Consider the following 23731-nt stretch of genomic DNA (forward strand, 5'->3'; position numbering starts at 1 on the left):
GGGGGGTACTATATACATCAAATCCGAAGAATTACACTTAGGCCTTTATCGGGTCTGTTTTGCGCTCCTTTACCAATGCCTCAGGTGGGAATCGACACTTCCACCTCCGGTCTAGAACACAAACCTACCGGAGGCCACAACGAATTTCATAAATAGATGTCCGCTTTTATAGGGTTTCAAATATGTCCAAAAATGGAGTTTTTTCAGTTTTTAGGACACGATATCTCAAAAAAGTGATCTGATGGATCAATCCTTTAGAAAACGTTACTTTGGTCACTGGATTAAAAATTTATTGGCCTGTGTAATTTAATAGAATTTATTTGATAAAAAATTGTTGCACATTTTATGTAAATGGTTGGAGATTTTCATAGAAAATGTTGGTTGGGAGTTGGACAAGTAAAATCTTGCCATACACCTGTTGCTCTTATAAATGGCTCTAAAGATAAACATACGGTATATGTATTAGTTATGTGTATATATACACATACATACATACATGTTTATGTATAGGATTAATAATGAATACCCAGCCATCAATTGCGAAACATTATAGAAATTTACATTCGTTTGAACAACAAAATAATTAATGATCGCCCAAATAGGGTGAAGAGTTATAAGTTATATAATTTAATCGGAAAACATTTAAAAAAATTTTTAAATATAATAAAGTTTAATTTCCAATGTAGGACATGAATGATAAATTTAACTTACAAGTGCATGCTGGGTTTAACAATGTGAATAAGAATCTGTATAAATGTATGTATATATGTTTGTATATAAATAGTGAAGCTAATAATGTTGTAATTTTGTTTTCATTGGAGACTTATTTATTTCAATTTAGTTGCAGTAAATACAAACTTACATACATACATACAAGGATTAACAATATCTATTGTAGAACAATGTAATTTGTCTAATAAAAAGTTTCTCATTTTTTGGATATAGGAGTCAGATATATATTTTTTAACATGCCAAGAAAGGAAAGTCCTTTCATGCTTAAGTATTTTCATTTTAAATAAAAAATAAAACATATTTATATAATTTTTTTATTGTTTTTTTTATTATTATCATTTTTCTATTTAAGTGTTAGTGGTTTTGTGGTCGATATTTTTTAACATGTCTAAAATTTATTACAAAAGTTAAAAGCATTAAAGATAATTAGTTAATATACAAGATTGTATATTAAATCACAATTGTTGAACAACTTATTGAGCAACATAGTAGAAGAGAGGTTGGGGCACAAATTGGGGTTGGAGTTGGAGACGGGCAGGAGCGGCTTTGCGCAATTTAGCGGGACGGACTGAACTTCTGCGGGCAGATGAGGTGCGACGAGCAGTTAAACGGGCGGGAGCAGCTTCTTCTTCGGCAACAGCTTCTTCTTCGGCAACAGCAACCTCTTCTTCGGCAACAGCTTGTTCTTCTTCAGCGGCAGCAACATCATCAGTTTCAACGGGAGCTTCTTCTTCTGGTGGACCATAGACTTCATCGGGTTGGTTGGGTTGTTCTTCGGCGGCAACAGCTTCATCAAAAGGTACTTCAGGTTTCAATTCATCAGCAGTGGGATAAGGAGTAACGGCAGCTGGTTCAGCAGCTTCTTGACGAGCCAAGAAACGGTTGCGTCTAGCTTGGAAGCGGGATGTGCGGGAACGGGGAGCTTCAGCGGAGCACAAAGCTACAGCCAACAAAGCGACGAAAAGGATTTGCACGAATTTAGCCATGTTAAAAAATTGATTTTTTTATTTCGTTATTTAACAAAAAGTTAATTATTGTTTAATTTGTATTGTTGAATAGACAACTGATACTGTTTAACTATTGTAAGCAACTATTTATACAAAAAAATGTTTCTTAACTTAACTTAGAATATCTAGGAATGTCTATAGCTAATTTTTGTTGTTATTTGCTTATTTCGAATTTGTTGTTCTTTTCTTTTTTAACAAAGAGACATGTTTGGCATATTTGAGATTTTTTTAAAGCTTGGGTTTATCAGGCTGTTTGTATGTATTTAAAATCGGAGGCCTAAACTTTATGGTGTTTTCGTTAAACGAGAAAATTCATAAAATTTTAAACTATTTTATGGCTTCAGCGCACGTTCATTGAACACATGCCTAAATTATAAACGTTTAATTGATATGAACTTATTCATAATTCAAAAAACATATTTGTTTATATGCTTGTTTGACCATTTATGTCTATAACAACAAAATTGCTAAGGGTTTAAATGAAAATGAATGAATTCTCATAAAAAAATTAATAATTAAAAAATGGAAATGTTTGAATTATTCAAAATCAGATATAATTATGTTTCTATACATACAAATGTAAATATGTATGTATGGGTGATTTTCAATGTACAAACGATTTAAAATATAAAACACATGTCAATGTACCTCCCCAAAATTGAGTATCATAATTATTAATCTTCAATATTATACGATAATGTTGATTGTTGCGTAAGTTATTAGATCTTTTCATTTAAATTTTCCTTATATTTATTAAAATTTCCTAATAATAGAAAAACAATAATAATAAGAAATTATTATATATTTTGAATCTGTAGAATGTCCATGTAAATGTACATACATACATATGTATGTATGTATGTGTGTACTTGCATGTAATAGAAAACCAAATGAACATAAATTGAATCTAAAAAAATTCCAAATATTTTGTTTGTATTGTTGTTTTAGTTATTGCATTATTATTGTGTTTAAAATGTTTTTTTTTTTATTTATATGTAAATGTGTGCAAATATGTGCATATTTATTCATTCGTTGGTTTCTTCGTAAACATTTATTCATGTGGTCTAATAGTTTATCCTTAAAACAAATTCTTCTTCTTCTTCATTTATTGTAGTAAAGTCCTGTTAAATTATTGTATACATTTATCAAAAACATCTTGGTTTCATTTTGTTTTCTTATTCTTCATTTTCTTCTATTTTATTTCAATACAGTAACAATAAGAAATCACAGTAAAGATAAATCTTTTTGATGTAAAACTCACACACATTTCTAACGATCTTTTGCAAATGGTCGTAACTCAAAATTTAGGTTTTTTTTAATGAATTAATGTTTTCATAAAGTAAATAAAATCTTTTATCTTTATATCAGTTGAACATTGCTCTATATTAGAATCCATCCATTTCGATTAATATTGTTTATGCAATAAGAAACAACGCATTTTTTTGAGTTATGATCCTTTTGTTATAAATACATATAAATATGTACTTGTATGTGAATGTAGACATAAAGTATGTATAAAAGAGATGAAGTATTGAGGGTGTTTTGTGTACAAAAATTTATTTTTATGTTTTTTTGTTGTGGAATAAAAAGTTGTTGCTTTAAAAATACAACAACAAAACTACTGCAACAACAGCAGCAGCTACACAAAACTGGAATGAAATTGCATTGTCATGCTAAAGCTAAACAAATTTATACTCCTCAGAGACATAATAACAATGATAATTGGATGCTTGCCAATGATATGCATTCTTTTATACATTACTATGTATTATGCGACTTTATATTTATATGTATATGTACATTTGGGTGGCCCCAAAAAAACAAAACTGTAGTTCAATTTTGAAAGCCTCCATACAAACGAGGACTCTCTAATTGTCTTATGTATTTATGTGTTTAATAATATTTATTTGATTTTTATTTTTAAAATTTTAAATTAAGAAAAACTTAAATTTTTGCGTAAATCTTTTCTCAACTGTTAAGATCTTCAGAGATTCAAATTCTGCACTTAATTTTAAACCGATTTGTAAATACAAATAATAATAAAAGACATTTTGATCAGTTCAAAAATCTATCAGTGAATACGTAAAAGGTGGTTATTAATTCTTCCTTGAATATTGCAGTCTGAAAGTAGTCCTAGGAATATGAGATCCATCCAATTCGTACCGTGCTGGTGTGTCTGCATATTTATAAAAAAATAAACAATTTTAATCACTATGCTGGAACTACAACAATAATAATAATCAAGTTCGAAAGTTTCTTGCAATAAAAAATTGAGGATCTATTATTAAATAGAATTTATTTAATTGAAATTTAACTTTAAATTTATTTCACTGTGCTGAGTACAATAATTTTTCAGTTTATATTAAAACAGATGGAAGTGTTGATTGTGTGAAAAAATAACGGTTTTTATTTACTCCAACTCGCACATCAAAGTCAACAGCTTCTGTTGTTGACTTTTCTGACAATATGACTTATAGAAAACCTTGCGACTTTTGCACTATGACTTAACCGAACTGCAGTGTGATTCTGCAAGTGATACCAATGAAATGACAACAAAAGAAAATATTAAAGATTGTTTTTGGTTTAAACGAACGAAACACTAGCCACAAGTTTTAAAAATGTTAAATGATGAACGCTAAGTATCACTGAATATAAACCCATTTCTTCCTTTAACATTACTTTCCAAAAGTGTTTGTGTGAATTCTTGTAAACACACAGATACCTTCACAAAATATACACATACGATATCCACGTTTGAGTTATCATTTGCCATCTGAATATGACCCCATGCACAATTTGAGAATGTTTTCGTCCTATAGTTTCTTTCAATTAATGGGGCTGTTGAAAAAGTGTTAACACATTTTCGCCACATTGCCAATATTTTCAGCACTTTTGTAGATTTGCACATGTAATGAACCTTGACATCTTTTTGTTACTATATTACCTAGCTTCCAGTTGTGTGCAAGTCCTTGTAAATAATTATATAGGTGCATACAACTGCATTTAGTTAACCCATGAAAATGAATTATTATTTGTAAACATTTTTTATTATCGTTATCTTTTAAAATCGATCTAACATAAATCATTAAGAAATCGAAAATTTTAAAATTTTTATATTATTGTATTCGTTTTTATTAATAATTTTTATACATCTAATAATAATGTTATTAAATATTCGTTACCTAAGAGCTAAAAATTAAAATACTGTTGAAAAGTTTTAACAAAAATAAAACGAAAAATCTTTTTAGAGAAAAAAGCGCATTACTCTACTTTAGATCAGAATTACCAACTTTGTACATAGTTAATTAGTAAGGTGTCATCCAAACTAGAAGGTACGATTTCTACCGATTGAACAATCGGCTGCAGATGTAATTCGCTATCAACATCGGTGTATGAACCTTCCAAGACCTCTGACTCCACTAGAACATAATCGGCTTCTGTTTCTTCTAAGACAACGGAACCAAGATTTGAGTTTAATGTTTCTTTTGGCTGATCGTCTACAACTATTGTGGAACTCTGTTCAGTTGTTTTGCTGTTGTCTGCATAGAGGGTGTCATTGATTGGATATAATTTGGTTATTTTTTCCATAGCTGGCAAGTCCTCTGTAACACTTTCGGTACTTGTTTTTTGTTCGGACTTTACATCATCTTTTGTTTGCAAATCACTTTGAGTTGTTTGTTCTTCTTCCATGTTTAATAGCGTTGTAGTCTCTTCATTTAGCGAGTCCACGGTGGTAGTCTCTATGGCGCTTTGTGAAACATTTTCTACCGTTTCATTTTCTTCTTCAGATTCCTCCAGATTTTCTTCGGGTTGTTTGGTTTTTTCTGCAATTTTTTGAGTGCTTAATAACAGAAGTTTGCCAGATTTTTCAATTTGAACCGTCTCTGCTTCTGTTTTAATTAATTCAGCCGGCGCTGGATCTAATAAAGTTTGATCCACAAGTAATATGGTGGCTTCCTCATCCCTACTAAGAGCACCAAAACTCTCCGTTGTTGTGGTAGTAAGATCATCTTCTTTAATGGTTGTCAACTCTGGTTCCATAGTAGTAGACATATCATCTATTGAAACAGTAGTTGTTTCCAACATATTAGTGTCCTTATCCGATGTTCTAATTACAGCAGCTTGTGTGACAATTCCACACACCGCAAGGATCACAAAAGTTGTTTTGAACATTGTGTTTTTTATTGTTGTATATATTTTTTTTTAACAGTAGTTAATTTTGTAAAGAGATTTTGAAAACTAAACTAAACTTTCAACACTATCATTATTATATATAGTAAAATTTAAATAAAACAAAACACAAACATACAATCATTTGTACTTTTCAGAATGTTCTATCCGTTCGATGGCTTCTTGCCAATATGTAGTTTATTATTTACTGACCCTGAATATGACCAAAATTGTCTGTTTATTTACCTGGTTGATACAAATATTTTCCAGTGCGCCAGTATACACGGAAGTCGGAAATGTATTTATGTAAGTAAAGTGAATCATTTTACTTTTATTTATTAATTAAATTTAATTAAATTATGGTCATCGACAATAAATAACAACACAAAAATCAACCAAAACCCACAAAACAATTCAACGCACTTAAGTTCATTACACGTATTCAATATAAAAATTGAACCTTTGTTGCAGATCTCTAAATTAATGAAATGATTAAGTGATGTTTTTGTTTCTACTACAAATTGTATATAGTTTGCCTTGCTTGATGCAACATTTGTAATAGTTGGAGTTAAATTTATATAGATCAATTTAAATTTTATTTTCCGCATACTATATCTTTAGATTGTTTAGGATTTTGAAATTTGAAGATAATTTAATTTCATAGTTTTATGTCATGACGAAATTTACTGGATTACTAATCGGGAAAAGAGTCGAAAATTTTATCTGAAAAAAATCAATGCTTTTACTCTTTTAAATCTACTGCAGCTAAATTAAGTTTGATGTTATCGTTGCTGGCTTTTTTTCTCACCATCGGTCACCTTATAAAACGCACGTTTACATACATTTATAGATACGTACATACAAGCGACTATTTTTAATATGTGTGTTTGTATGTAAGTATGATTATACGAATATTAGTTTATTTATTTAATATGATTCATATGTTATGCTATGCACGTTCAAACATGTTGCCAACTGAAAATGTTGTGTGAATTGTTTTTTTTTGTCATCTTTCCGATTTTCTTCTCTTTTAATATTATTTTTAGAATTGACAAAAATTCATATAATTATTTATTCCATATTTATTTTAGTGGGAATCCCAACTTGGTATAGAAAAAGTATTCTATTCCTTTCAGTTGCGTAGTAAAGGGTACTAGAACTTGCCTGATGTTGGTACATCATGCCAAATATGGGTATAGCGTTCACAATACTCTCAAATGATAGACAAGTAAACAAACAATCAAGACAATCATACATACATACAGACGTACATACAAATATTTAGTCAGCTGGTGAATAAACGAATGAATAGGGAAAGATATTGTTAGAGTTAGTCAGATATCCTTGCACCATTTGCCTATATATGCATGTATGTATTTCTATTTAACAAACATGCAAAGCCACAACATGCCAACTTGGCAGCAGTAGCAGACATGAGTGTTTGTTTTAGTTGCAGAAATATCAAATGGTGACGTTGCTGATGCATACAGCAGCCTTCAAACAGTGAAAGAGAGAAGGCTAGAGGAATTCATTTTGTTAAGGATTCACATTAATACCAGTTGACCGATTTGCTTTTATGCAACACTGGTCTTAAAACTTCCAACACATGGTATAAAATACCAACAGACATACTAGCCAACCAAATAACGTTTTAACTTACGTGGTTTAACATTTAAATAGATCTTTAAATGTATGCCTCAAATTGTTGCTGTATTCAGCATATTCTTATATATTTGAAATGTATATAATTTGGATTTAAAGTGTAGGTTTTGTTTTGAAAAGACAGTTTGTTTGTTTTTTTGGAAAAGTATATTGTAAATAATTATTTTTTAATACTTTTAAAGTTCTGCAATTTTCAGAACACCAAAGTACGTATGCATATACTAGCAGGAATATTAGAATAGTTCTTTAAACATTCTGCTTCATTCAATTTAATTTTGTTTATAACATTTTAAGTGTTAATTTCCATTATGTGAAAATAAAACTAAATTTTTTTTTGAGGTCACCTTAATGTACATACATATATAGGTACGAATGTATCAGTCTATATGTACATATGTGTGTAACCTTAACGAAGTTTAAAGTTGTTTATGCATTCATGCGTTAAACTTCAACATCATGCTTCAACGTTGATTGTATAAATTTTCATCTGCAGAGAGACAGAGTTTGTTGTTGAAATTCATGAATTTCTTTATGACTTTTAGTAAATGCATTAGATTTGAATTTTGTTTATTTATTTAAAATCAAAGTTTTTTGCATTATTTTTTTACTTTTCACATTATTTAACTGCAGTTCTTAACAAATTAACAAAATTAACTAACACAACAGAAAGTATATTTCTGTTGAATACCACTGCGTATGATAAATATGTTGAAGTACAGATTTGAAATTGAACTAGTTTAACACTCATACGCCTGCAGCATCTCTAATCAGTGTTAAAACTGAATAAAACAAAAGTAAACAAATAAAACGGAATAACCATTAATACAAACCTTTTTTGAAATCTTACGAAAATAAAAACAAATATTTAAAACAAGTTTAAGTTAAGTTTTACATATTTATTGGTTTCAAAATTATTCAATTAATTAATTTCGTTTAAAATTGCCAATGAATGATTTTGTGAGGAATGAGTTTTTCCAACTTTTGCAAACATAATTTTTCATTAATACCAAATCCATAATAAAACTAACATATGAATATCATATGACAATGGATGGGATGAGCCCTAAGAAAATAAAATTTACAATGACTATTTATGTTCTTTGTTTTCATTTTATTTAATAATATTAAATATTTTTTTTATTGCACAGTAATTAGAAAAGAAAATTTCAATACACACACTTGTATTATACAGATAAGTTTTACTGGGAATGGCCAACAGGCTTAATAACTTAAAATTTTTTAAATGTGGTCTTATTTTGTTGTGTATTTCAAAAAAAATCTATAAAACTTGATAATTAGTAAATAAATCAAAGTAATTTTTACGTACTACAATTATACAATTTTATTATTAATTATTTAGTTTTTGTTTATATTAATATTTTTTTTCATGTGTAATTAGTTTTAATTAACATTAGTCGATTCAAATCGGATTTTTGATATTTTTGTATTTATGAAGAATGTTTTGGTTTTTTAGTATTATTATATTTTTGTAGAATAAAAAAGTTTATTAAGAATATTTTAAGAGTATTTAATTTATTAGTTTATGTAATTATGGTTGGTTATATAAATGTATGTATAAGTATGTGTGTATTTATTTAGTTTTGATAGAATGTACTATTTATATGTATATATCTGTGTTTTTATATATGAGTATGTATTTATGTATGAATTAATGTACTTACAATGTTAAATGTATGAATCTTGTATAAACTACGAGTACAACTAACTTATAAAAAATCTCTGTACGTATGTATGTATGACTGTATGTATAAATATGTGTCAGTATTTGTGTGTTTGGAATTTTATGCTGATTGTGTGTGGGATATTTTTGTTTGTCTGCGGGGATAAATGCGGTAGTGGCCCCAAAAACAAATAGAAATGGCTTATTTCAATTTTAACATTTTACAGAATTGTTTTTAAAAATTCTTTCAGTAATATAGATAATAATTACATGAAATAATTACACGTTAAAGTTTAGTGCTAATTAATTGACCACAGCTATACCAAATTAGGTTTATGGAAATTAAATATAAATAATTGAATTTCAGGACATACATATAGACATATACATACGTATGTGTATGAATTTTTTATTAAAATATATAATAATGTTCTTAAAAAAGCTCACAATGGAGTACTAAATATTAAATAAATGTTCAATAAATTTATCATAATTAATCAATTAATTTTTGTGGAATTAAAAACAAATTATATGAAGTTATGTATGTATTCTTAGTAACCAGGATATGTATAAAGGGGTTTTTTGTTATTTTTTCGGGGTTTTATATTTTAGGAAGCTCCATTAATTTGAAATGTTTAGATTTTATTTTAGAAATTTTACATATGTATGTTTTATGCTACTTAGTATGGGGACTTTTTTTGAATTTCTTTTTACGCTTTTTTTTAAGTAATACGTTTTACTCTATTTAACTAAATTATTTTTCAATTATTGTTAAAGTATGAAATTACAAAAATTCTTCATCTTCTTCTGTTTTCCATTATTTCTTAAATATTTCACTAAATACCTTGTGTATATAAATGTGATGTCCTTCATCTGGTGCATTCCTTCACTTCTAATGCGTTAAATTCAAAGTAAATATTTCTTTTATTGATTTTTGCTTTTAAACTATATTATGAACTTTGGCCGACAGACAATTGTGCAGTACAAATACTACGGGTTTGGGGCAACATTCCATGTCTAATTCCTGTTTTAAATACAACAAAAATATAAAATAATAAAACTTAATTGAGTAATCATTTAGGAATGTTAAAAGTTAAATAGAAAATAATACACAAAAATGAACTTACAATTTCACCATCATCGCCAAAATCCAAATATAACATACGATTGCCATCGTCAGCGGAACCACGCAATTTATCAAAAGGAAATTGCCACAATTGTGTTTTAGCTTGAGCGGGTGCCGTATAACCGCACTCATAAAGACAAAAACCACGATTTAAATGCACAACCAATTGACACTGTCTGCCTTGATACAAGCAGCGAAATGAAAATTCACGCTGATAGTTGACCGCATTATGTGAACCTTGAACTAATGCTCTAGCCCAGGCAGCCATATCACGGTGGGTTTCCGAGCGCAGCCAATAAACTAAAACTCCCCGTGTAGTGCCACAACGTACACAAAACACAGTTGACTGTTGTCCCTGTTTCGTTTCAATTGAAATCATTTAACAATGAGAAAAATAATAATAATAAAAAAATACAGACAAAGAAACAAAAAGAAAAATTATACAAAGTCATTATTTCATGTTGCTAATTTTTTGCTCATTTACTTACATTTAAAGATGAATTATTACCCGCGCCTGCTAAACGAGTAGTGGCTAAGGCAAAACTTTCTAAAGGCCGACCCCAAGCTTCCACCGACCATGGAGCACTTTCATAGATTCTATGAAAAAGAAAATTAATATATTCTTTAGTAAACCAAACTATAAAAACATACACATAGTTATTCTTTAAAATAGATTAAAAAAATAGATTTCAATATACATTAAAACACTTTATTAATTGAATATTTTTCAGGCTCGAGTTCAAGTCCCACTTGGGGATATTTTTTTTCCCCAAATTGCAGTGATATTTTATTTAGTTTAAACCATTTAAATACTTAAGAAACTAAATTTGTCATTGATTGCTCACTTTACTATAGGAATCTGTTTATTGACTTCATAAGAAAGAAATTTCTTTTCATAAGATCTATTGAAAAAAGTTTAACTTTTAAACATATTTTAAATTCTGACCTAAGTACAGTAATATCTAAAGTTTGAGGAGTATTCCTACTCTTATGTTCACATATTCAAATGATTTAACAGAACACCCTAATATCTTTGCAGCAGATTCCTTAAAAAAAGACTATAAATTATAATTTCAAATCTTAAACAGAACATACAGACATACATGGAGTAAATAAGTAATTTCCAGCAAGACAAATAAAGCTACAAAACACACAAACATTGAAATAAAGAGGGAAACAAACATACCGCAATTCACGTTCAGTTACAGACACAAATATAGGTTGCCATTTATCGTTTTCATCAGAGCTCTCCGAACTCGAACGACCACTTGGCTAGAGAATATATTTATAAGAAGGAAATAAAATAATATTACGTTTCATAAAGTTGTAACATAAAAATTAAGTCGTAAAAAGTGTAATTTCATAACTTACCACTTCACCAGCACTGCCAACACTTGTTGTAGTACCCGTCATAGGATTAGTGGCACCAACTGCAGTAGCATTGCTGCCATTGCCTCCTCCACCTCCTGCCACTACACCCCCACCGCTACTACTGCCGTTGCTTAAACGTCTGCTCAGCCATCCGATGTGTTTCAGTTCACCAATGACATTTATTAAAGCCCGATTGGCCTCCACTAAAGCACGTTGAGTAGAGCCACTCATTGCGCTGTGTAAGGCATTAAACCATACTAATGCTTCCGCCGAGTCTGAAGCGCGCAATATGCACGAATGTACACCATCAGGTGAATGTAGTTCCAGACAACGATTTTCTGTAAACGAGACAAGAGCAACAAGGTATCCACAATATAAATACATTTACACAAACACACATACACATACACATACAAATACAATGTATTTATATAATGTTAAAGTGGAATTTATACCGAACATGAAAAACTGTACTTGTACATAAAATATTTAAATCGTCTACGTCATCATCTTGATTTTCATTGTTGCAAGCAACTACCAAATTATTACAGGCTAAAACTCCTACTAGCGAACAGCGTTACATTTCTTCTTGCTTCAACTGACTACATACATACATATAAAAAACTACATGTATTTTTTATTCTCCTATACAAAAACGTACTTATCAAACCCAGATGTTGTTTGGTAACTTAAGTACGTTAGTATTTTACAGTCAAATTACAAGCTGTTTCGCGATTGAAAAACTTATTTTACACTGGCTTATGTAAATGTGTTGACTGCTACTCCCACACAGTGTCATTTGACTGCAGTTCTGATAGAAAGTAGATTTTCAAATTTTCTCTTTACTTGTACAAATTCACACTGAAGATATGAACAATTCTATAATGAAAATTTAACACACATTTGCCATCGAAAGTTTTTGCATACGTCAAGTTTATTGGGGAAATATTCCACTGCCGCTTCTATACACATGTGTACTTTTGGTATTAATTAAGTTTTCTAGTTGCAAAATCGTTCTTTTTCTTCTCTTTTTCCCCACTCCACTCTACTCCAACTAGAAAAGTGTTAAATGAAGCATAATTTTGAGGGAAAAAACGCTACAATTACTCTGTAAACTAACAAAATTATTACATATACAGTGTCGGTGAAAAGTATCTGAATATAAGCTATGTATTAGTTAATACAAAATATAATTAGCATTTGTATAGATTTTGTACAGTCAGTTTTCGTTGACACTGTAACTATGTACAACAAACACATACTAACAAACTTTCGCATGTTTGTTGGAAAATAAATGTATAAAATGAACAAATGTACTAACATTTGTATCCTTCTAGATAGGAATAAAAAAAAAACAAACAACTGTAAAAACTAGTGGGAGTGAAAGGATATTTTAATTCATCTGCTGCTGCTGCACTAGTGATGATGATAGTAATTTTCTATCTACATTTATACATACATGTGTTTATTAGACGTGTATAGAACGATGTTTATGTTTTTCAAACTTAAATTAAGTTTAAACTTTTTACACAACAACCACAATAATAATAATAACAATAATTTACTTTAGCACAGACAGTGAAAATATTTATGTTGAGTCTTATGTGAAATTTCAAATATTATTGGAATATGCTACAAACTGTATGATAAGTTGAACAAATACATTCTTACTTACATACATACATATTTATATATGTATATTCCAAACTTGTTTAACTATATTTTGAAAATAAATTTTGTTGTCACCTGACAAAGATTTGCGGAAAAGTAAACGAGTAATTACTAGATCCTAATATATTCGCAATCAACAACTCATGAAATTTTATTTCAATTAAGTTTCTGCACTCTAATTGCAACTTTAGTATTTCAACAAAAAACATTTAAATGTACACGTTATTACAGTTTATAAAATATTTATATTCCGACACGTTCAGACAAATATCTTCCTTTTATATTTCCTCAAATTGGTAGATACAATATTACCAAAGGCAAAAGTTTTCTAATATTAAAAACTTTCCTATTTTTTTTTTTTTTTTTGTTTGAGTTTTACATCCTGGAATCGTTGATAGAAATAGTTATATTTATATTCAAAAGTTGTGTCTTTATAGCGTGAGATTTATACTTAGAATTAGTAATTTGTAAAAACTTTACAAACGATTTAATTAAATTTGATTTTCCTGATTTACTAACCTGGATCGATGTATTTCAAGTTACGAGCCAAATGTGTTAATTGCAATGGTATGTAGCGGGTATCGGCTCTTGGTGTAGTCTTTGGTGCAGGAGGTGACGCTGATACGCCGGGTCCTAATGGGCATAAAAATGCTCGTTGTAATTCCCAGCCAACTTCCGAAATAATGCTGGCCTTTCTAAAGTACGGTGTAACTTCGCGCAAAAATTTTACTGTAAAAATTAAACATTTGATATAATATTAAGGTTTCATTTTCATAAAAACTAGTTCATCAGCTTAGTTTTTTTTTTTTTGTTGTATTCCACAAAATATATTTATTTGCCTTATTTAATAATGATAAAAATAAAGAAATAATCAGAATGGAATATTTATTTTATTCAAATCTGGTTTACTATTAATAATATGTCAATATTTTTGTTCGAATATGATTTGCACAGTCACAAGTCCAAATATTTGTTAAAAAATCAATCGCTGCTTTAAGCACATATGTTTGTATGTATGTTGTTGTTTTTTTATAAAGCATTTATTACTCAATTAAAACTATTGTGAATAATTATCTAAAAATTTTTAATATTCTTTCCATTATCTATATGAAATTCTATTATCTTTTAAATTTTTCCATTAAATGGTTTATTTAATGAAGTCTTACAAAAAAATGCTCATATTATTTAAACTCTTGTTAGTAGAAATTTTTATTATTAAAACATTATTATTCTAAATTTGCGATATTGCAGCAAGTTTATATACCCTTCACCTGTGAGAAGGTTATACATAAGTTTGTCATTCCGTTTGTAATTTCTGTGAGAAAATTTTCCGGACCTATGAAGTATATATATTCTGGATTCTTATAGATAGTAGAGCCAATTTAGCCAGGTCCGTCTGTCAGGTTGTCTGTCTATTTGTTAAAATTAATTTTCTGAAGATCCCAAATATTTTCCATATCCGAATGTATTGTTATTAACTTTTTTAACACACTATGGAGAAGGGTATATGAGATTCGTCATATTCGAATATAAATCTTTTATTTGTTTTTTTTTTTTAATAAAAATTCATACACCGGTTATTAAAATTAATTAAACAATTGATTACTCTAGTATCTATGTATATGTATGTAAAAAAAACAATAATATAAAATATATAACACGTTTTAAATCTCTAAAATTAAATATAATTCTATTTTTAGTTTTGTTTATTGCGGCATTTTAATAAATAAGTAACAACTGGTCAGTAATTACTTTGCAAATATTTGTTTATAATCACTTTAATATAAAAAATAATAATAATAATAATAAAAAACAAAACCTCTCTCCTTGCTTAATAACAATCAAATAACAACAACGACAAACTGAAAATAAAAAGAAGTTGTAACTATAAAACTGTAGACGATGACAAACCTATAAGGATGTTTAAACAAGAACGATGTTGACAAATAAAACGGTAAATGTTAACTTGTAAATTCATTATGCTTTCCGCTCAACTTCCCTTAACAATATTAGAAGCACCAACAAATACTATTGCATTTAAACTAAATTTGTACAATTTGCAGTCTTGGCAGCAAAATTGAACAGCAAAAAAAGAAAAAAGTGATATGTGTATGTGGTACCGAGAAATAGAACTTGAAAAAAATATATATAAACTGTTTGACATGGAAAATTGATACTTTCCGCTTTATTTTATATTGCATAACATTCACACTTATATACAAATTTCCTTTACATGCAGCGTTTGGACTAATTAGACCAAAAAAGTAAATCTTTTAATCATAAAAAAAATTTATGTTTTTCTTCAGGCCCGATAATGGCCTAGGCGTATTTCTTCGGAATTGATGTAGATACATCCTCCTATCAACCTAACTTAAACTTCCAAATAAAATCCCAAAAGCTTTGAAATTAAGTTTAATCAAAATTCCTATTTTTGCATACTTAATATTTAATTTTACTAATAATACTCATACGTGCTGGTAGACTTTTACAAGCATTTTATAAAACGAAACTTACTGGGAAATTTTAGAATAGAATACATTTAAAAGCTTATTTAAAAATATATTTTAATACGATGTTATTGTTAAAAGGCTATAACCCTAATGTGTTCACATTGCACTTTTTAGGTTTTTTATTTTATTTTGCTGAATTTATATTTTATTTTACTTTTGTCCTTCTTTCCGTTCTATTTTAGTTTTTGTTAATGTTTTTCAACTAGTAGCAGTAGCACCAACTGCAACAATACGTCCTCTTCCCTTTAACAACTGACAATAACAAATGCTAAGTAAACAGTTTTTGCTTTTCGTATCTTCAAATTCTAATCCTAAGCTAACAAAAAAAAATAATCTACCAAATAGTACAACAGCTAAGTACAATCGCAGTCGTAGTACCAGCAAAAACATATTTAAATAACATATATTTACATAAATACTTATCGAAGTAACAATAATAGCACATTTTTTTTTGTTCAGCTGCGAACAAACGTGTTGAATGATTGCAGTTTTGTGCAACGCATCTCTTTAATACATGTCAAACTGAAGTGGCACAAAGAACTGCCAGGATTAAACCAATATTTTTTTATAAAAAGAAACATATTTTTCCAGAGTATTTCAAAAAATAGGATCAATTTTTACATAAAGGTCAAAAGTCCTTCGATTTTAGTTATTTTTACGTGCAAACATTATTTTTTAAACTTTTTAAAAACTTGTATAAATATTAATAATGAATTTAATACAACAAAATTTTCATATTTATTTTTTCTTTAAATTTCAGCAAAATGTAAACAGTGTGAACGTGTTTGGGGAAGTGGATGAGGATATGAATTTCCAACTTATTCCCTTGTAAAAGTTGACAAATACATAATGTACGAGGAACTAAGTATGTAAGTAAATAAGTATTTTAAGTTAAAACTAGACGAACATTACGAATATAAATAAGTAAAGATGAAAATAAATGATGGTGGGGTGAAAAACTTTGGTTAAGTTCGGTTTGGCTAATGGACTTTTGAACGTTTTATGGTTTGGTTAAAGTCATTTGAACTTTTATTTACGTGTGTGTATATATTTATGAGGGCGTGTGTTTATATACGTATGCACTTATAAGTAGCGTAAGTCTTTATATTGAAAGCTGTTTGAAAGAAAACTCTCAATGCCAATATTTATATTCTTGGCCCACAAACAATCTCACAACTCAATATGTTCGAATGTTCCGATGTACACAAGTAAGATGCAAAAGTTAAGTGCAAGAAGTTTGAAAGCAAAACGAAAGCAAAAATACATAGAATATCAAATACTGTGGAATCAAATGTCAACAACACACTTTCAAAAGGAAACAATTTCTGTACATTTGCAAACTCCTTCATATTATGCTTATGATTATTGTTGTAGAAAGTAAAAGACAAACTCCCACACTACTAGATTCATATGGACAAAATCAATAAATGGTCAAAAACAGAATCACATATTTTCCAACTAGAAACATTTTTCTTATTTAAAATGTCATCTGAAAGCGTTTTAAAGTTTTTTTTTTTTTTTGAAGATTAATTTTTGAATATCTATCTTAATATTTGTATGATAAATTTTATTCTCAGTATGAATAATAAATTGTCAAAAGTCAAAGTGTATATAAACTATTTTAGTTTTATTCAATTTATACACTTTACTATACATCAAGATAAATTTTTCAAGATTATCAATCATCAATCAGTCATTGAAATCAATACATTTTCAGTGAAAGTGAATGAAAAACCGAAAAACTCCCCAAAAAAAATTATCAAAATTATTTAACATCAAATTAAAATGTATTTTTTTACCTGTTTTCAAACAAAGAATTATGCTTTTAAATTAAAGTAAAACTGAAATTCGTTTTAGAAATAATAAGATTTTATTTCGGTTTCAACAACAACAAAATAAGTATAAAAAATCAACAATATTAACCTACAACTTTAACAAACGGCCATTTTTACGCTGGGCACGTTTTGGTTGATTGGACACTAAACGGCCTAAATATAAATTATTTTCAATGGGTAAAATTACCAAGCGTCCGGTTTTCGAGCGGGTGAGACGACTAAGAATTTCGAGTTGTTGTTCAACTTCAGCCAATTCGGATTCGATTTCATTCTCTTCGTCAAGCTCTGTTCTAGGAGCGCCATAAGTATCGGCAGGTTCATGAATGTCCAACTCAGATGCTGGGGCAAGTTCACTTTCGGCCGATCCTTCTTCTTCTATGGCTTCAATATCGACTTCCTCTACTTGTTGTTGCTCGTCATCTACAGTTTCAGCTACATTGTTTTGTTCCATTTCACTTTCTTGTTCTACGGTTTCAACATCAGTCTTTGGTTCATTTAATTCCACTTCAGGAACGCCATAGGTATTAGCAGGTAATTGCTGATCGATATCTTCTAAATCTTGCGCTTCTGAGGTTTGCTCAAGGGTAGGAAGATCAGCAATAACATCACCAGTATTATTATCAATAACATCAAAAGCGGAAGAGAAATCCTTGCTGGGTTCTTCGCTAGGGGGTTGAAAGTCCTCAGCTGGTGCGGGTACTACTTCAGCTTCAACTTCTACAGCATCGTCTGTTGTGGGCAAGGGAGCACCATATGTATCTGCTGGCGTATGATCGACAACATCGGGTTTAACAGTTGTGGGTACAATTTCATCGAAATCCTCTAAAGTCGATTCAGCTGGAGTGGTAGTTATGATTTCAACTGATTCAGTGACAGGCACAGGTTTTTCATTGGGCAATTCGAATGGTATCTTTGGGCGGAAACCAGCTTCTGGATAACCGGTCTTTTGCTCCACTGGCGATGATGGCGTGGTAAATTCAATTTGTCTTGCCGATTTAGCTTTCGACCTCTTTATGGGTGTTGCCAAAGTGCAGCTAATAGCCAAAGCTACTACTAAAATTTGTAATCCTCTTGAGATGACCATATTGAATTCAATAAATTTGAAATGAAACTGTTGTTGATTAAACTATCAACAAAAGCTTTTATAGTTAAACTTAACTTTTTTTTACTCTAGTACATATATTGGCGAAAAAATTTTAACAAAAACAAAAATTGCCAAAATTGTACATACAAATGTTCATCTGTACATACAATGTAGACATGAATGATCTATGTATGTATGTACATAGACAAGTATGTTAATTTACTACATATTGAACACACTAATAACCTATAAATTGATCAAGAATTCAATTCTGGTTAAAATCAAGGCGATTCGAACTCAAAAAAAATGACGCGTTTAAACGCATTTTTGTTTTAATTCCATTGTGATCTCGACAAAAAAATTCTTCATTCATACTGAGTCACTCGTAAAAAACACGATCATCAATGTACATTGAGGACTGAATGAGTGAGTAGTACACATAAATACTACATCCACAACAACAAACAATAGCAAACACCTTTAGTATTCAATGTTGAATTTTAATTTGTAATAAATGATAATCATTTTAAAAGCACTTGTCAGTGTGTATGAACATACAAATGTATACAACAACAAGATCAACTCTATGCAACAAACATACTTCAAAAAACAATTTTTATCGGAAAACAACAATAATCATGGTTTTTAGTTGCAGTATTCTATGCCACTCACGTACCAAGATTTATTTATTTTTTTATATCGTATACGACTGAGTACTTTGGCTCTGACCTGTTCTGTTCTGTCCTGCTTTAATCTACTGTTCTGTGATATGTTCTTTTTTTATTTTGTTTGGTTTTTTAAATTATTTATAATTGTCCGCTTTTGTTTAAAATAGTAATATTTTAGACCAGGATAACTTTAAGTTTAATATAATATTTTTAATAATTTATTTTGTGATCTCAAAAACGAAATTTAGTATGCACTCATAATATTCTTAATTAAAAATTAAAATATTAATGTAAAATTTTAGCACTTACCTTCTAAATCAACCACGCGTCCAGCTCTTTTTAATGCTCTAACCGCCTCGTCGTGTGTAGCTTCTCGCAATTCTTCTCCGTTAACGGAAAGAATAGCATCGCCCACATAGAGTCCCTTGGCTTGATCTGCGGCCATGCCACGAAAAATTTTTGATATTAATATTGGCATACGATTTTCACGACCGCCTTTAATAGATATACCTAGACCATTATTTTCGGATTTTATAATGCGCACCTACAGGATTGAAATAATAAATTTTAGTTTATTTATATATGTAATATGAATAACTTCCTATCGCAAAAATACAAAAACAAACATTTTACTTTTTTTATGGAATTTGTATTCAACTTACGTGTCTCTTTTGATTTGCCACATGATCAGGTACATCACACATATCCATGCCACTATCTAAAGTATTGTTATTTAGCAAATGGTCGCAATTATCCGTTACATCTATATCATTAGTATTGCTGCCACCACCACCACTTTGGCCCATGCCCTGCATGGAAGCAGAAGATGGAATGGAGCCATTATGTCCACTATGATTACTCCTAAATGATTCAAGAATAATTTGGGGGATTTATAAAGGCTTAATACTTAATGACCTATCTTTAAATAAACATACCCTAAAGTACCATTTAGTGTGGTCGATTGATCACCCGATCCAGCATTTTCACACGTCTCATCGAGGCTAATGGCCAAATAATCTGTTTCTAAAGTAACTAATACGCGATACCAAGCTCCACGCACGCGGGTCTCCAATGTACCGCAACGCATGCCGGAGGGTGATTGTGTGGGTAATGGCTGAACTGGAGCATTGTTCAATGTTCTGCCCAAGCTCGATGACTCCACCATAATACCGTCAACTTTTAGTTTGTCAGTAAGATAGAACTTCAAATATTTACGTGTGTAAAAAAAGGTCTCAAATGAAGTAAATCGGGAATTATTTAAAATGCATATTGCCGCAATGTTTTACTAATGCATGAGTTCTTCTAGAAAGGAAAGAAATAAATATTCTTAGATGTCTTATAAATTAATAAGATGCTTTGTTTTCTGCCAGGTGTAATCAACAAGTGAGAAAAATGTCAACTTTGTATTTTTCTAATTATGTAAAATGATGTCAAAAGGCTTGTAGTCGTGATATTTGTTGTATTGATTCTAATACTAAGATAATTTTTGATTATTTGATGTTTATTATATGTATTCCCTACAACTTGATAAAATAATATAAAAACATGTTTTGAAAAATGTGAAGATTGATTAGTCCTCCTAAGCTACATCTAATTGCCTAGAAAAAATTATATTCCATGGATATTATGCTCAATAATGTAAAAAGGGTATTATAATTAACTATGTTCTTTGTAATACTCTTTAATATAGTTGGACATACAAATAAAATCCCTCCTATGACAAACAAGACTGTATGAAGATTCCTAAATTGATCTATATTTATACTATATATCTGCTTAATACCTTTTAAACAATCTGTATTATAGATACTTATCAGCTTTTAAATGGTTTATGTAAGGTGTATTATTTTAAAAGAGCAGGTCTAATATACCCATAAACATAAATACATACATACATATGTATGTAGATGTTTGCTCAAACTGCAGTGGTTCCTGTTGTTTTTACATGTACTTATGTATACTGAAACCCAGCAAAATATTTCAATCTCATATGTATTTACATATTTGTAATTGTAGTCCTAAACCATGATGAAGGTTATAAATATGTATGTGTGCATATTAAACTGGCTTTCAAATGATACCATATATTTTATATTTTGTTTAACAAAAAACTCTTGTAACCCGGTCCAGCTCCTGATCAAAATTTTTTTGAATCTGAATAAAAATTTTACTTGAACATGGAACATCTCGTGTCTCCTCAGGAAATTTTCTTGAAAAATTGTATCGTAAAATACACAAACATACGCACCCACTTATGTACAAATAAATGTCAAATTGTTCGTTGGGTTTTTTTTGCACTTCAGACTATGCTGTTAATTGCAAGAACACACAAAGTCATAGCCTTCTTCATCACCATCATCCGTCATAGATGCAACAACAATAACACATAGTCATTATATTTTGCAGACAATTAATATACATGTTAGATACATACAAATGTATCTAACTATATATTTACTTATTTGAAGTAGCGTAGAGCAAAAAAAATTAAACATTTCATTCATCTTAAAGAAAAGTTAACACCGATATAAAAAGAATACTCTAGGCAAATGTGATGAACATTAAAAAAGGGAAGATTTTAATGGGTAAACTGTACATATGCAAAATAAAAACAATTAACAATAAATTTATTTGTATTATACACAATTTCAACAAATTCGTATATTTATCATAAATCAAAATATAATTGATCATTTTAGACAACATCTACATTTGACTTTAATTTTTAAATTCATACAGATATACAAATATGAACATACATATGTACATATATGTATGTGGTATATCCCAGAAATTTAAAAAATGTTCGCCAAAGAAATGGCGTGTAAAAATCCGGCTACCGGAATGCATAATATAAAATATATGTATGTATGTACATTCGTATATATCAAGGTATGTGTCTATATGTACATATATACATAGATATTTTTGTTATACGCTTTACATTACCATACAGCTTTAGAAGCAATTAATGGAAATAAAAGTGTAGTGTAAAATACATACCGCCATACAAGTGTAGCGCAGTGTAGTGTATAATAATGCATACTTTCACGCTAAATTACGCATACAACTACAATTCAACGTGACACCTAACCAAACAAACACCCAACCACCCACTTTCATTGTTACTATTAGACTATTAAGGAAGAACTAGCTTGCATTCCACAGACATCTTGAATGAAAAGCTCATAAGGTCGTAGTAAATAAAGAGAAAAACATCCCGTAGTTGAAAAAGATAAAGAGCACAAGAAAGAGAACAAAATCCTAATGAAGGGTGACTTGAGGAAAATCTATTTATTACTAATAGGGGTTGTTATTTGTATTTTTTCTTTTCTTTTTTTTTTTTTTCTTTGGCGACATTAAAATTTTTATTGCAAATTTTATGAAAATTTTCGTAGAAATTACCTTTTATTACATTTTTATTCAATATTGAATATTTGTTTTTATTTATAATAGCATTTAATATATTTTTAAATTATTAAGAACATTTATTATATTATTGAACAATTCTATTTTTGTTATTACAAGTAAAAACATTTATTTAATTTCTCACACACTATGAAATGCCAGACAGTGAATTTTTTTAAGTGGCCGTATTTTTTTTGTAATAATTTTTAATTTATTTCAATTTTAATTTTTTGTTATATTTATAATTAAGAACTAAGCTTTAAACTTGTTTTTTTTTTGTTTCTTTGTTTAATTTCACAATAATGGTGCACAAATTTTAATTCGTTTTTTAATTACTTCATTTTATAATATTTATTATATTATTTTTTATAAAAGTATCCCGTTTTGAACGTTTGTTAATTCGTATCGTATCGTTCTTTTTCAATTGTAACTCGTAACTGAAGTATTGTCTCGACAAGCATATCCTTTTAAAAAGACAGCTTTAAAATGTGCTTTGGGAAATTCTCTTTAATATATTTTCAAATATTCTCTTATTCTACTACTATTATTTGTATGCTAAAAACGTAGTAGCAGAAAGCAACTTTGGTTGTTGCTAAGGATAATACGGTACAGAATCAGCTGTTCGTTTTAACCCTTAAGGACAACAAAATACAGAGTGTTTCATATACATATTCTCGCTCATATTAGGCTCTACTGTGGAATTTCAGATAGTCAAATAAAAGTTCACACACGGCTTTATCTTGAGGATCTAAAGTCAGTAGGTCACATGCATTCTTAAATTTTTGCTATTTACAAATTTTTCCAAA

The 23731-nt window shown here is 29.3% G+C and overlaps 5 protein-coding genes across 6 annotated transcripts in view; 1 reads left to right on the forward strand and 4 right to left on the reverse strand.

Annotated features, from left to right (window-relative positions):
• Positions 1 to 1030: 1030 nt before the first annotated feature.
• LOC119601107 (fibrous sheath CABYR-binding protein-like) lies at positions 1031 to 1841 on the reverse strand. Its single transcript, XM_037951855.1, has one exon. It carries the CDS (start codon positions 1716 to 1718, stop codon positions 1206 to 1208), a length of 513 nt encoding a protein of 170 aa, XP_037807783.1. The 5' UTR covers positions 1719 to 1841; the 3' UTR covers positions 1031 to 1205.
• Positions 1842 to 4980: 3139 nt separating this feature from the next.
• LOC119601110 lies at positions 4981 to 5977 on the reverse strand. The gene has a single exon (XM_037951860.1). The coding sequence runs from the start codon at positions 5910 to 5912 to the stop codon at positions 5022 to 5024; it is 891 nt and encodes a 296-aa protein (XP_037807788.1). The 5' UTR covers positions 5913 to 5977; the 3' UTR covers positions 4981 to 5021.
• A 2469-nt stretch (positions 5978 to 8446) lies between these two features.
• Positions 8447 to 23364, reverse strand: LOC119601123 (beta-1-syntrophin). 2 transcript variants are annotated; one of them, XM_037951882.1, is made up of 10 exons: positions 22923 to 23364; positions 20453 to 20819; positions 20180 to 20378; positions 19827 to 20061; positions 13940 to 14149; positions 11750 to 12087; positions 11565 to 11650; positions 10867 to 10975; positions 10380 to 10733; positions 8447 to 10276 (listed from the first exon to the last, which is right to left on the reverse strand). In XM_037951882.1, exons 2-10 carry the CDS (start codon positions 20680 to 20682, stop codon positions 10193 to 10195), a joined length of 1845 nt encoding a protein of 614 aa, XP_037807810.1. In that variant the 5' UTR covers positions 20683 to 20819; positions 22923 to 23364; the 3' UTR covers positions 8447 to 10192. The 2 variants fall into 2 exon arrangements, with proteins under 2 accessions (XP_037807810.1, XP_037807811.1); XM_037951883.1 differs by lacking the exon at positions 22923 to 23364 and adding an exon at positions 22521 to 22539.
• LOC119601114 (speract receptor) overlaps positions 16706 to 23731 on the forward strand; it is a 65608-nt gene continuing 58582 nt past the window's right edge. The window contains exon 1 of the mRNA XM_037951868.1: positions 16706 to 16799. The gene's annotated coding sequence lies outside the window, so the exon portion shown is untranslated. The remainder of the gene's footprint in view (positions 16800 to 23731) is intronic.
• On the reverse strand, positions 17778 to 18881 carry LOC119601124. The gene has a single exon (XM_037951884.1). It carries the CDS (start codon positions 18847 to 18849, stop codon positions 17854 to 17856), a length of 996 nt encoding a protein of 331 aa, XP_037807812.1. The 5' UTR covers positions 18850 to 18881; the 3' UTR covers positions 17778 to 17853.

This window comes from Lucilia sericata, unplaced genomic scaffold, assembly GCF_015586225.1.
Source record: "Lucilia sericata isolate MDLA Ls3-8-SP2 unplaced genomic scaffold, ASM1558622v1 Contig000143F_arrow, whole genome shotgun sequence".
Lineage (NCBI taxonomy): Eukaryota > Metazoa > Arthropoda > Insecta > Diptera > Calliphoridae > Lucilia > Lucilia sericata.

Coding starts and splice junctions, on each gene's coding strand:
- LOC119601107 (XM_037951855.1), bottom strand. CDS start 1,718: ATGGCTAAATTCGTGCAAATCCTTTTCGTCGCTTTGTTGGCTGTAGCT.
- LOC119601110 (XM_037951860.1), bottom strand. CDS start 5,912: ATGTTCAAAACAACTTTTGTGATCCTTGCGGTGTGTGGAATTGTCACA.
- LOC119601124 (XM_037951884.1), bottom strand. CDS start 18,849: ATGGTCATCTCAAGAGGATTACAAATTTTAGTAGTAGCTTTGGCTATT.
- LOC119601123 (XM_037951882.1), bottom strand. CDS start 20,682: ATGGTGGAGTCATCGAGCTTGGGCAGAACATTGAACAATGCTCCAGTT. Junction 20,062..20,179: donor TGGCAAATCAAAAGAGACAC/GTAAGTTGAATA, acceptor TCAATCCTGTAG/GTGCGCATTATAAAATCCGA. Junction 10,277..10,379: donor TTGGCGATGATGGTGAAATT/GTAAGTTCATTT, acceptor TATTTAAAACAG/GAATTAGACATGGAATGTTG.